The 13,285-nt window shown below is 35.7% G+C and overlaps 1 protein-coding gene across 1 annotated transcript; it reads right to left on the bottom strand.

Moving 5' to 3' along the window:
* Nucleotides 1–8,417: 8,417 nt before the first annotated feature.
* Nucleotides 8,418–12,140, bottom strand: LOC122277724. The gene is made up of 4 exons (XM_043087817.1): nt 12,008–12,140; nt 11,665–11,911; nt 11,497–11,552; nt 8,418–8,694 (listed from the first exon to the last, which is right to left on the bottom strand). The coding sequence occupies exons 1-4, from the start codon at nt 12,044–12,046 to the stop codon at nt 8,545–8,547; spliced, it is 492 nt and encodes a 163-aa protein (XP_042943751.1). The 5' UTR covers nt 12,047–12,140; the 3' UTR covers nt 8,418–8,544.
* Nucleotides 12,141–13,285: the final 1,145 nt, after the last annotated feature.

Raw genomic sequence — 13,285 nt, 5'->3', positions numbered from 1 at the left:
TCTGACTATTGCACATTTGTTGGAGGAAATTTAGTAACATGACACAACAAGAAAAATAATGCGGTGGCAAGGAGTAGTGCAGAAGCTAAGTTTAGGGCTATTGCTCAGGGAATTTGTGAAGCACTGTGGATTAAAGATTACTGGAAGAGTTAAAAGTTTCTAGTTCATTACCAATAAAATTGTATTGTGATAATAAAGTTGCGATAGCTATTGCTCACAATCCAGTTCTTCATGATAGAACAAAACATATGGAGGTGGACAAGCATATTATCAATGAGAAAATAAATAGTGGAGTAATTTGTTTGCCCTATATTTCTACAGTTGAGCAAGTAGCATATATACTTACAAAAGGACTGCCAAAGAAACAGTTTACAAACTTAATCAACAAGCTCTCTATGGAAGACATCTTCAAACCAGCTTGAGGGGGAGTGTTGGAAAGTTTTCAAAATCTGCCTAGTCAACTCTACTGTATTCTAGAAGATATTGCCTATAAATGTGTGAATGTTCTAGGAGATTTAGTTTCCTTAGAATTTAACATTTAATTTATTATTTTCTAATTTGTTCTTTCTTCCTTCCTTCTACTGTAATCTATTTATACTGCCTTGTACCTATGTTACGAATTAATGAGAATTATTTCTACAAATTATTCTCTCATTCTAGATTTACAAAAGTAACCACTTTCTCTCTCTTGAGTACCCCACACCCCGATAATTTCCCCCACCTTTGCACCCAAACTATAACAAGTTGTTCTCAGGATCCATTCCAATCAGGAATTTTAAGCCAACTTAGCAAAGATGGATATGGAAACTCTAATATCCCAAACGGAGGCTCTGTCTAGTCAAGACTTAGACCTCGAACTACAACTGGAAGTAGCAAAGAAAACCTTAGAATTAATCTTAGTTGGGAAATTGGTCATAGACAAAACATTAAGTAAGCAGGCTATCCACTTCAGTATACGTGCGGCATGGAACTTCTCTCAACATTTCAAAATAGAAAATTTGGAAGCAAACAAGTTCATATTCACATTTAAACCTCCTCAAGATAAGTTTAGAATTCTCCAACAAGCTCCTTAGAACTTTCGAGATTGTCTTCTAATTCTAAAGCCATGGTCACCAGGGTTTACTATCCAAGAAATAAGCTTTTAATATACTACCTTTATCATCTGGATAGATTTAGACTACATGACTGATAGAAACGTGACTAATGTAGGGAATGCTCTCGGTAAGCTAGTATGGTAGAGGAAGACCCAATTTTTGGAAGGGCTTGGAAAAATTATATTAGACTAAAGGTGGAATTAGATATTACCTAGCCACTGCAACAAGGTTTCATGATGCCTAGGAGGGGAAATACAAGCACATGGATAGCATTGAAGTATGAAAGACTTTCAGACTTCTCTTATGCTTGTGGACATTTGGGCCACCTATAGATCTTCTGCCTTCATGTTGAAAATCCTCCTACCAAATTGGTATACGAACCCTAGCTGAGATCCGAGTACATCAATACTACACCCTCTCAAGACTTCTGATAAACACATAGTAGTCAGGTACAAGTAAGTCACCACTCAACAGGAAGAAGCAAGGAACCACAACAAGATGGCAAAAACTCGAAGGGGAAGGAAATTCTATGATGAAACAATGAACAAGAGCTACAAGTTGCATTTTTCAAACCCTGAAGATGAAGAGTTTAAAGCCCTGGCACTGGAACTACACTAGTTCTTCCCAACCTCGGCAGTGATTCAGGAAGAACCCACAAATCCAACTCAAGAAATCCTATTTTGCCGATCAACGCCATTGTTCTGCTACAGTGCACCATCTTCCTTAATTGCTTTACCAATCGACTTAAAGAAAATCACTGTGCAAACTAACCACGCCCGCAAAAAACCCGCTAGAATTAGGAAGGAGTAAATCTCTTAACCTGACTACTGATAGCAAGATCTTTGAGAAAGTAGCTTCATTAACTCCATAACAAAGCTACACATAAATAAAACATGCGGCCTTGAAACACTATACCCCTTGGAAGGCTAAGTGGCGAAAAATGTACATGGCAATGAAAGAGTATGCACAAAGGAAATGAATTGGGTCCATAGCAATTTCAAGCTATCAATCGGCCTACGAAGGTGAGCCCATCTCTTCTAGTTCAACTAACCTAGTGTGGTCTTTTGATAATGGAGAAAAAAGAAACTGGACCCAAGCCTTCATAAACAAATCCTCCACTCCTTTGGGCCCATTTCTACCTTTTGTTCTAAGCAACTGGACTCCTCACTATTTACCTCAAGCCAACAAATCAAATCCAACCAAGAGAGCTCGACACTCTACACCAAGCCCACCTCCACCTTCGAACTCCAAAAGTTAGACATGACCCTCACAAACAAAAATCCCACTCTTTTGAACCATTATGACCATTTGTTCTCAGCCCACCCAACTCTCCATACTTTACCCCAAGCCTTACAAACTAAACCCAACCATGAACTATAAGAGTTAGACATTGGAATTCATCCTCCAGAAACACAAAAAATCGTCACCTTCACTATAAATTTCAACCCTCCTTCCTTTACATTTCCCCCACTCATCTCTGTAAAACTAGCCCATCATGAAGAATGCACCCCACGCAATGATCTTAACTACATGCAAAGCACAGTGAACCGCACACAAAGCATCGTGACTCCAACTGAGCTGCTATCCGATTCCTCAACTTCTACCCATGTGCCCAATAGTGAAAAATATAAATATAAAAGGACCCCAACTAAGCTGCTAACTATTGATCGATCAGAGAAGATAAAGGAAAGCCACACTCAGAGACATCCATCATGAGTGAGGCAACCAAAAAAGAGAACCCATGAACCCATCCTAGAAGGAAAACCCCAACCACTGAAAATGTACCAAAAGACCTCAGTGAAGATAGAAGAGCAGATTGATAGCCAAGCCATGGAAAACGGCCAAATAATGAAAGAAACATCTTTGGCTTACACTCTATTAAATATGCAAACTAATTAATATGGAAAAGTAAAAGTAAAAGAAAAGATCCAAATGACTCCATACACAAGAAAGAACTTATCCACTCCCAGAACATCCAAACAAGCTCAGGAGGCCAATTGCAAGGTGCCTCTCCCATCGAAATGAGAATAATTACATGGAATTGTAGGAGCCTAGCCAGACCCAAGGCAATTTGAAATTTAAAGGCTAATATTAGACAATATAATCAGGATGTCTTTTTTTTTTTTTTTTGGGAAACCATGCTGACGAAAGATCACACCTTATCTATTGTACATAACTTAGATTTCCATCATTTTGTGCACTTTTCAGTATCGTGTAAAAAGGAAGGACTACTACTTATGTAGAGATCGGGTGTAGAAATTAAACCGGTTAATATGAATATGAATGTTATTTTAGCTTTGGTTTACTCAGACCCTCCTCATCAACCATGGTTAATTACTTTTGTATATGCACCCCCACATTGGAATAAAAAAGTAAACTTTTGGATCAATCCTTTCAAGGACCATGGCTATGTGTAGGTGATTTTAATGACATTACCAATCAAAGTGAGAAACATGGTAGACGTCCAATCTCTAATAATCCAGGCAACGGATTGAAAGCATTAATGAATAGACATGGACTCATTGATATAGGCTTCACGGGTCCAAAATTCACATGGTCCAACAATAGACATGGGCCCACTTTAATCAGAGAGAGACAAAATAGAGTGAATACCAACCAAGAATAGAGAATTATTTTCCTTAATGCCATGCTACAGCACCTGACTTCTTCAGCCTTGGACTATCACCCACTTTGCTACATACAATCGTTGATACTTGTAAAGCATCTTCATTCAAATTTGAAGTTTTTTGGATTCATGAACCACTTAGTCAAAATATTATCAGAGAAGTTTGGAATAATAGCTTCCAGGGCAATCTGGCTTATATTTTGTGTAAGAAAATCAGTGCAACAAAGGATGTACTTAAGCTTTGGAACCAAACCCACTTCAAAAGAATTCAGAATAACATTCAAAAATTGGAAAATGAACTACTGGAAATCCAAAGTAACCCCGTTGACATATACAACCAAGAGAGCGAGAAGCAAGTGCAGCAAAACCTTCATTGGAAGCAAGAAAATGAGGAGACACTCTGGAAATAGAAATCAAGAGTTTCTTGGCTCACTTCAACAGACCTCAACACAAGATTCTTCCATCTCTCAACAACAATACAAAGGCAAAGGATTCCATAGATTCAATCAAGCTAAGTCCAGGTAATTGGTCTACGGATCCTAACATTATTGAATCTACTTTTATATCTCATTTTAGATCCCTTTACTCCACCTCCAACCCTAGCTTTCCGAACACTTTGAATAATCTATTTGAGAGGCAATTAACCAATCAAGAAAATGAAGCGCTGCAAGCAGTACCAAACGAGGAAGAAATATTTGGGGTGCTGAGGCAAATTTCGAACCATAAAGTGCCAGGTCGATATGGTATGACAACACTTTCTGGCACTTTTCTTCAAGCATTATTGGCATATTATAAAAAAAAATATATGTGGTTAGTGTAGTTCAAAATTTCTTCACAAGTGAAAATTTGTTGAAACCAAAGTTTTGAATTTCGTACAGTACCGATCGGCCGGTACTTCTCGTACCAAAATAATAACCGATATAAGAAATGCATATGTTTCATACCAGGTCAAATACTGGTTGTACTGGTGCATTTCAGTCAATACCATCTAGTTTTCGGTGTACTGGCCAAAAGTAGTGAATTTTTATAATTAATGTTAACATTCTAATTTCTTTTCATAATTTTCGTTCTAATTTTCACATATGAAGACTATTTTCTTAATTTAAAAGTATTATTGAGTTTTATAAATATGTGTTTTAACTTTTTAAGACTTGTATTGATATTATTTTGAAATATAATTTATATATATAATTAATTTATTATATATAGACTATCTCAAAACAGTACCAGTATCAAAATATTTCATTCTAGTATTTTAACCGAAATGGCCACCGAAACGGTATTCAAGACTTTGGTTGAAACAAATAAACCATATCAACATTGCTCTCATTCCAAAAATTCAAAGTCCAAGCAACCCAAGCCAATATTATCTTATTAGTCTTACAGATGTCATCTACAAAATTATCACTAAGATAATGGCTAACCATTTCAAAACCACGTTGAGCAAGATCATTTCCCCTTTACAAACTACTTTTGTCCCTGGACACAACATAAAAAAAAATACAATCATTACGTATGAACTTATCCACCATCTTAGAAAACAGATTGGAAAAAATGTTTGATGGCAATAAAGCTGAATATGGAAAAGACATTTGATCAGGTGTAATGGGACTTCCTCTTTATGGTAATGAAACAATTGGGATACAATACAGTTTGGATCAACGTAGTCAAAGAATACATCATGACAACAACTTTCTCTATTCTCATAAATGGTTCTCCTAGAGGATTCTTCAATGCACAAAGAAGACTAAGACAAGGTGAGCCAATCTCACATTTCTTATTCATTTTGGTGACAGAAGCACTATCACGGATCCTACTAAAGGCTGAAGCGCAAGGCGCAATGGAATGAGTAAAAAACAGCAAGATTAGTCCACTAGTTTCTCACATTATTTTTGTGGACAAAATTATTTCTACAAAAGCAACAGAAAGAAGTGTAAGAACAATATTAGAGAGTTTAAACAAGTACCAACAATGGTCGGGCTAAAAATTAAATATGTACAAATCTTCCATTTTTGTCACAAGAAATACTAGTCATGAAGTCAACACAACAATTAAACAATGGCATCCATACAAATCATCCTCAGTTAAAATTAAATATCTGGGTCTCCCAACTTCATTTAGTAGGAAAAAAAAAAAACAAAACAAAACAAATTGACTACCAAGAGTTGCTTACTAAGGTGGAAAGAAACTGAAAGGTTGGAAAATCAAATTACTCTCTCAAGCTGGTAGAACAATGTTGATCAGAATGGTTGCAAGCACAATCCCATCATATTTCATGTCTTCTTTTAAGTTACTCAAATTAGTATGCAAGACACTTGACACAAGCTTTACGTCACAATTTAACTATCAAATCTTGGAAATCCATATGTCAACCAAAAGCTTTGGGAGGACTTGGACTCAGGTAAATGGAAAACACAAATCAAGCGCTGCTAGCAAAAACAAGATGGGAAAAGAGTAAAGGACAAGACAGACTCTGGCATGATATTTTATCTTTAAAATATCTCAAAAGCTCGAATTTTTGGCAAATTACTCCTAAATAGTCAGACTTGGGACCATGGAAAGGAATATGGCAAACAAGAGGCACCTTAAAAAAAGGAAGGTGCTACCTCCACAATGGAAATTCAATCAACATATGATCCGAACCATGGATTCCCACCATGTGCAAGTTCAAGCCAAAGCCAATACGTGGAATGGAAGAGGTTCACCCTCAACTAAAAGTCGTGGAATGGAAGAGGTTCACCCTCAACTAAAAGTCGTGGAATGGAAGAGGTTCACCCTCAACTAAAAGTCGTAGAGGTTCACCCTCAACTAAAAGTCTCTAATATTATCTTTGATGTCCCTAGATCATGGAACATCCAAAAAATGCAAGAACTGTTTAACGAAGAAAGCATAACAGAAATACGGAGAATACCATTGCCTTATTTCTCTAGAAGTCAAGACAAAACAATCTAGACTCCAAGTACCTTAGACGAATTCACAGTCAAAACAGCTTATCAAACGATCATCAACAACCAGGAGGAAACCCAACAAGTCTACATTCCAAATAACTTCAAAAGCGTATGGAAACTGAAAATCCATGATAGACACAAGTTACTAATTTGGAAACTTCTTTAGAACATCTTACCTACAAGATCAAGAATTAAATAAGTTATCTCAGCAGCTCGTCCAGAAGAATGTCTCTTTTGCAATTATGAAGAATAAACATATTTTCATCTCTTCATACAATGTCCTATTGTCAAAATTTTAGGTATCAAAGCTCATGGCTGCTTAAATTGGAAACTTTACCAATTCAATCTATGATAGACTAAATAAAAATTATCATATCTTCAGGTAAAGAATTGCGACTGTGGGAAGAAGAAAGATCATCACTTTCAGTTGTTTGCAGTTTTAATCTTGGACTTCATATGGAGGCAAAGAAATGATATACTCCATAATCATACCCCATTCACTCTTGCACCAACAAAAATCCAACTGAACAAAGTCTACCAGGACTATAAGGAAGCATGGATAGTTTAAAAAGCAAACAAAGATTATTATCTGGAAGGGTCCTCCCCCTTTAATAATCAAACCTCCTCTTTTGATGCAGCAGTCAAAGATTCCTTCTCAGTGGCCTTTGCAGTTTCTAGGAATCGTAGTAGAAAAAATTTGACCACTTACAACCCTCAAGTAGCTGAAGCAAAGGTAGCTCTACTAGCCACGAAAATGGCTTTCCAAAGGAAACAAGAAACGGCAATCATGGAAGGTGACTCGAAGTTGGTAATAGATGCATTGGATAGCACAAGAACCAATTCTCTTTGGCATATCAATCTTATCATTGAAGACATAAAGCATATATCCGCTTTTTATAAGCAGTGAAATTTTACAAAAATTCATCAATCTCCAAATCGATGCACTCACGCTGTGGCATAATGGGTTGCAACCAACTTTATTTTTGTCTGCATACCCTCTAATTTACTGTCTAGGTGATTGTTGTTTCTTGATAGTGGAAATGATCCACCTTAAACTTTGTAGCTTATTTATTATACTATGTGCAAGCTTGATTAAAAAAAAAAAAAAAGATGTTGGGTAAAGTTGAGATAATTTATTTATAAATAGTAATGAGTTGAGGTAATGATAGGAATTTTGTAAGGCTCATCTAAGATGAGTTAAATATGTTTGGATATTAAGATGAGTTTAAATATATTTATGATAAATTAAAAAAAGTTGTAGATCTCATATGTATAAAGATTTTGAATTGAGATAAATCTAGTGATTCAAAATTGAGTATTTAAATATTAAACTCAACTTAAAATTAGACTACAGTCTAAGTTCCAAACAGGCCAATAGGAGCCATCTTCTCTTCTACAAAGTTGACCCGAGAATTAAACAAGATCGACCACACAATATATACCCTGTAATTTACATAGTTGCCTACAAAGCTACAACCACGGGCAGCGATTATGATTTCTATTGACAACGAACAGTGATTTTGGCACTCAAGCATCTATCCTCCATCAGTTAGCATGAATATTAATTCTAGAAGGAGATAGCTGTAACCCCTGTTCTCTGTACAAAAATGCCGTCACTTTGAACGCATCATTTACAGAGGATGTCAGGAGAAACTATTACTCATTGTTCCCTACCAACTAAAACTTACGTTGCCTGCCTCCTTATCAAAATTATTTTCTAGTTTAGGCTCAGGAGTATCCACATAAATGTTGCACAGAAGTGTAGATTGGCATTAAATTATTCCACATGTAGTTCAAGAAAGAAGAAGAGATATAATATCTTATAAATTAAAAAAAAAAAAAAAAAAAAAAAAAAAAAAAAAAAAAAAAAAAGATATTACATGGATGACTTGACAAACAATATCAGTCTGGGAAGATTCTCAAGAGCCAATGTAAAGATTGCACCAAGTACAAAAATCAAAATGAAAGCTAATATTATTTTTCCAACATAAGAAAAACTGATTGCTGGATTTGAGCTGTCAGGAATCTACAAAAGGAAGTCAACAAATAAAAAGTATATCAGATATAAAATGTGAAATAAAATGGGAAGTCTATAAAGAGTGAAAGCGTAGCTGTCTAAATAAGCTGTCCCCTCCCCCAACCCCCAAAAAAAAAAAAAAAAAATCGTTAATGGTAGTCGCAAAAACTGGTAGCTTTGGGTTATAGCCAACAGAAACTCAAGGCCTTGACAAAATCAATAATGCTAAACTGAAACGATGTGTTGTTTTCGACTAAACAGGTCTGCATTGGAACATAAAAATAAATGCAATGTCATTGAAAAGAACCAATCTCGAATACAAACGAGGATGAATACCTAGAGCAGGGAGAGAATGATATGATTAAAAGTCTGATGTAGATCAGACAAAAAAAAAAAAAACCGACAGTCAAATGCTAACATGCACTTTTTTTTTTTTTTTTGGTTCCTTTTCTTTTGGTAAAGCTCATACTCCTAGATGGACTGAACAGGATTTGTATTCTCAAATTAGTTTCAATCGAATTAGTAAAGAAGACTGTAAAGGGTCAAGAAAGGAGGAATATTTAGTGGATAAATATTGAGTCACATGTACATTAGCTCTGAAATGAGGTAATAGACGAGATTTACTAGCTGGAATTCGAAAGGTACAAATGAAATGATGTACAACAGTGTCTCAGAACTGAGTACCATCAGAAGTAAACAAAGATATAATTGAGAGACAGGCAATATTGATTCATTGAATTCAGCATTAGATGAACACTTATAGAGAGAGAGGAAGATTCTACAAGGATGCAAGGATCTCCTAGAGATAGTGACTTAATCCATGCGCAATCAAATTGTTATTTTCTGGAGAGAATAAGCTTTTGATATCTGATGACAACACAATTTAGATAGCATTTCCATCTCAATATGTTTAGCATTAACAAATTTGTTAATAGAGGAGAAAAAGATTGCAGAGTTTTGATTGAAGTAATTCTGTAAAAATTGAACGGTAAAGAACTTTGCAATAGTATGAATTTAAGAAATGTGGCAAATGTCAAATGCTGTTTTTCAATTCAAATGTGTAGCTGTACAGATCAAAAGTACGTCAAGCAAGCAAGGACAAAAAACTGATCATGCGATATAACCCCCCCCCCCCCCCCCCCCCCACCTCTTTCTCTCTCAAAAAAAAAAAACGGGTGGTGAATGGAGGAATCCACATTGCTTGGGAGGGAGAAGTTTCTATCCTTTATAATGATTGTAAGGGGTACCAATTGTACCATTAACTAGCCCTTTTGAAGTATGGGCCATATGTAGTTTGGGCCTTACTTGGGTCGTTACAAATGGTACAGAGCCAATCTCAATTAGAAATGTGGGTCTTGAGCCTTGCCACCTATGAAACAATGGCCCAAGAAGGATATCGGGAATGTAAGGGTGGGAGATTGTGATACCACATATTGAATGTGGTGAATGGGATCCCATATTGCTTGGGAGAGAGAAGTTCTTGCTCTTTATAATAATTTCAAGGAGCTTCAATCGTACCATTGACTAGTCCTTTTGAAATATGGGTCCATACGTGGTTTTGGGCTCCCTTAGGGCCCTACAGATCATTTTATGATCATAATCTTAGATTACTAAAGCTAATTCTCACATTATTATATTTTTCTATAACATGAGCTCCACAATCCATATGAGCATCAACAAACTAATTTCTAAATTGAGAACTTTTTGCTAGGATTTGGAGAAAATAACCAAATTCTTTTACCAACTTAGGTTGTACCTAATCTGGAGGAAGGGGGGATCTATGCATTATGTTTACGAAAACGAGAAAGTTGGGAAGATCAAAGAAAAATAAACAAAGTTTCCAATGCTTTTTAGTGGGGTACTTTCTTGCTAGGAAAATAGCAAACAAAACTAACAAGATAGAGTGACAATCTTAGAATTCTCAAAAATTTTGGCAATCTTAGAATTCTCAAAATTTTTCAACATCTCTTAACTTTTCTCATAAATTCATTCCCAAACATTGCTCAAATACAAAAACTTTTCTATTTCAATTTTTCAATTTTCAATCTAATCATGACTCAAACACAAAACACAATACAACTTTTACAAACTCCAAAACAAAAATAATCTTAAAAATTATATTCAAACAACTTTTCAACTTTTTTTTTTTTTGATAAATAAACAACTTTTCAACTTTATCTATCCAGTTTCACAAACTTAAATACAACTCCTATTTTAAAATATATTTTTGTTCAAATTTTCCTCTCCTTTTCCAAAACCTAATCTCATACAAATTCAGAAAATTCTCAAATATTTCCAAACATTTTGGTACCCAAACATGTCTGAGCCAATGGGAGAGAAGTGCATTCTCTCCTGTGGGTCTTTAATATAGAAAAGCATCAAATATTTTGTAAAGCAACCTTATTTCCCTCTTATTTGAAAGCAGTTCCTTTTTTTTTTTCTTTTTTTTTTTTTTGGCGTCTTCTTCTTATGCCATATTCTAACAAGGAATAACCGCATGGTACACCTGAGCTCTCCACAACAAAAAGCTTCCGAAGTTCTCTTTTATATTTGTAACCATTCTTAGCATCCTTTTGGTCTTCTCCATTAACATCACACAAGGATATCTCAAAACCAAATCCTCCACTAAACCAACCACTCACGAGAGTTGAGTCTTAACAAATATTTATGAAAAAAAAAAAAAGAACTTTAATATATCAGTTCCCACCCTAACAGTAGCAGAACTTCATACATCTTCACGCTAACCCTCACTTCATTAGATGCAATACGAATCCATTTAACTTCCCATATAAAAGGAAAAGAAACTCTTACCGTTACAGTAGAAATTCGGGTCGTCACTGGCCGGACCCCTACCCCCTTCGGAACCCCTAAACACGGAATCCAATGCATTCAACATTATCAACGGCAAAATGAATCATCATTTTCTAAAACATAAATAAAAATAGACAAAATAATTTGAACGCCAAAAATCCCAATTACCTGGATAGGTTAAATCGGGTTCGGTGGCTGTCTGTAGCTTCCAACTGTGGCCGTAGTCGACGAGAACCGAATTGGGTCCGAAAGCAATGGGTTCCTCTCCTTCTTTGAAAGCTTCGATATAGGAAGCAAGGGGTTTGCCTGTGCCTCTATCCAATCTTCCATTAATGAGTGATACCGCAAAGCGCGCGTCTGTACCAACCGCAAAGCGCCTTGTCTTGCCTGAGCTTTTGCATAAAACCTCTAAAAACTGTTTGTTGGAATTAAACAAAAAGAAAAGATAGAGGATTACAAACAACTTATCAGAGCTTCAAATGATATCAATAAAATTTAAGAGAGAGGTTACAGTAGGAGGAGAACGTGGAGCTGATTTAGTTTCAGCCATCAGAGAGAGAGGGAGAGAGAGAGAGAGAGATGAGAAGCTATTGCCTTTCTTGCCTTCTGAATTCAGAGACGTGGACTTTTGGCGTGTGAGACATCCTCGCCTTGTTTAATTATTTAAATTTTATTGAAAAATAATAATATATAAGGGAAATTATTGTTAAGGCTGTGTTTGGATAGTGATTACAGACTATCTTGATCTGTGAATATTAGCCTTATTAAGATGTATTTAGATGTAAATAATAGAGATATATACTTGAATGTATGAAATATATAGAGATGAATTTAACTTTTTTATGAAAAGTTATAAAAGTATTAAATCTCATTAATAATTGATTTGGAAAGAGTTGAACTTATTCTAATAACCAAACACAACCAAAGAAAATCTCTAAAGTTTGAACTATGACAGAAAAGCTTTTTCTTTTTAAGAAAAATCCTTAGAATCGGTTGAACTTATGTTACCCAAATAACAGCTCACTAATAATGTGGTGACACCTAGGCTTTCTACCATAATAATCTTGTGGATGCATTGCATCAAATTGGAATACCCTTTGCCCTTTCGCACCTCCCTCTAGTATTCTCAGTGTCCTCCCGTGATCTGCCCTTTCGCACGGAACACCCCTCTCTGCTTCTCATCCTTGTTTGGTTGTTGCACTATCAAGGAGGCCTAGAATATAATTCTGATGAAGCATCTCGAGTTTTCAATATGAGAACCCCACGATCACCGGCTAGCTATTTGCTTAATTGCTTCATCCCATAATTTCGATTAAATTTTGAAATCTTGCTCTCTTTTTATGAATGCAGGTTCACCCCTTTCTCACGTTTTTTGGTTTTATTTTCATGGTTAGTGAATGTATCAGTTTATCTGTACTTTTTAATGGATGGAAAAATTAAGAAACTAGCAGCGAAACATCCAAATTACTTAGAAAGAAAAGTGTGGATGTTCATTCAATGTTATTTCACTAATTGCTATATGTCTGGGAATTGTTGGGATAAAGGCTATTTTCAAATGGTGGGCAGTTTTTGAGTAGATACTTGGCGTCAAACTCGTGGTGGTGGACTACTGGCGGTGGTCCGTGGAACTCTACTGGGCAGTGAAACTGGAAGCACAACGGTTCCTATTGTAAAGCACAGATCGGTTTCCTATCTCCTTTTGTTTGCCATTTTCTTTCCCATGTGAACGAGTTAAGTTAAGTTTGGTGTAATTTCTGACGTGACAACATGTAAGTGAAAGACTGTTATT

This window comes from Carya illinoinensis, chromosome 9 (genome assembly GCF_018687715.1).
Source record: "Carya illinoinensis cultivar Pawnee chromosome 9, C.illinoinensisPawnee_v1, whole genome shotgun sequence".
Lineage (NCBI taxonomy): Eukaryota > Viridiplantae > Streptophyta > Magnoliopsida > Fagales > Juglandaceae > Carya > Carya illinoinensis.
This window is presented reverse-complemented; position numbering and strand designations above follow the sequence as displayed.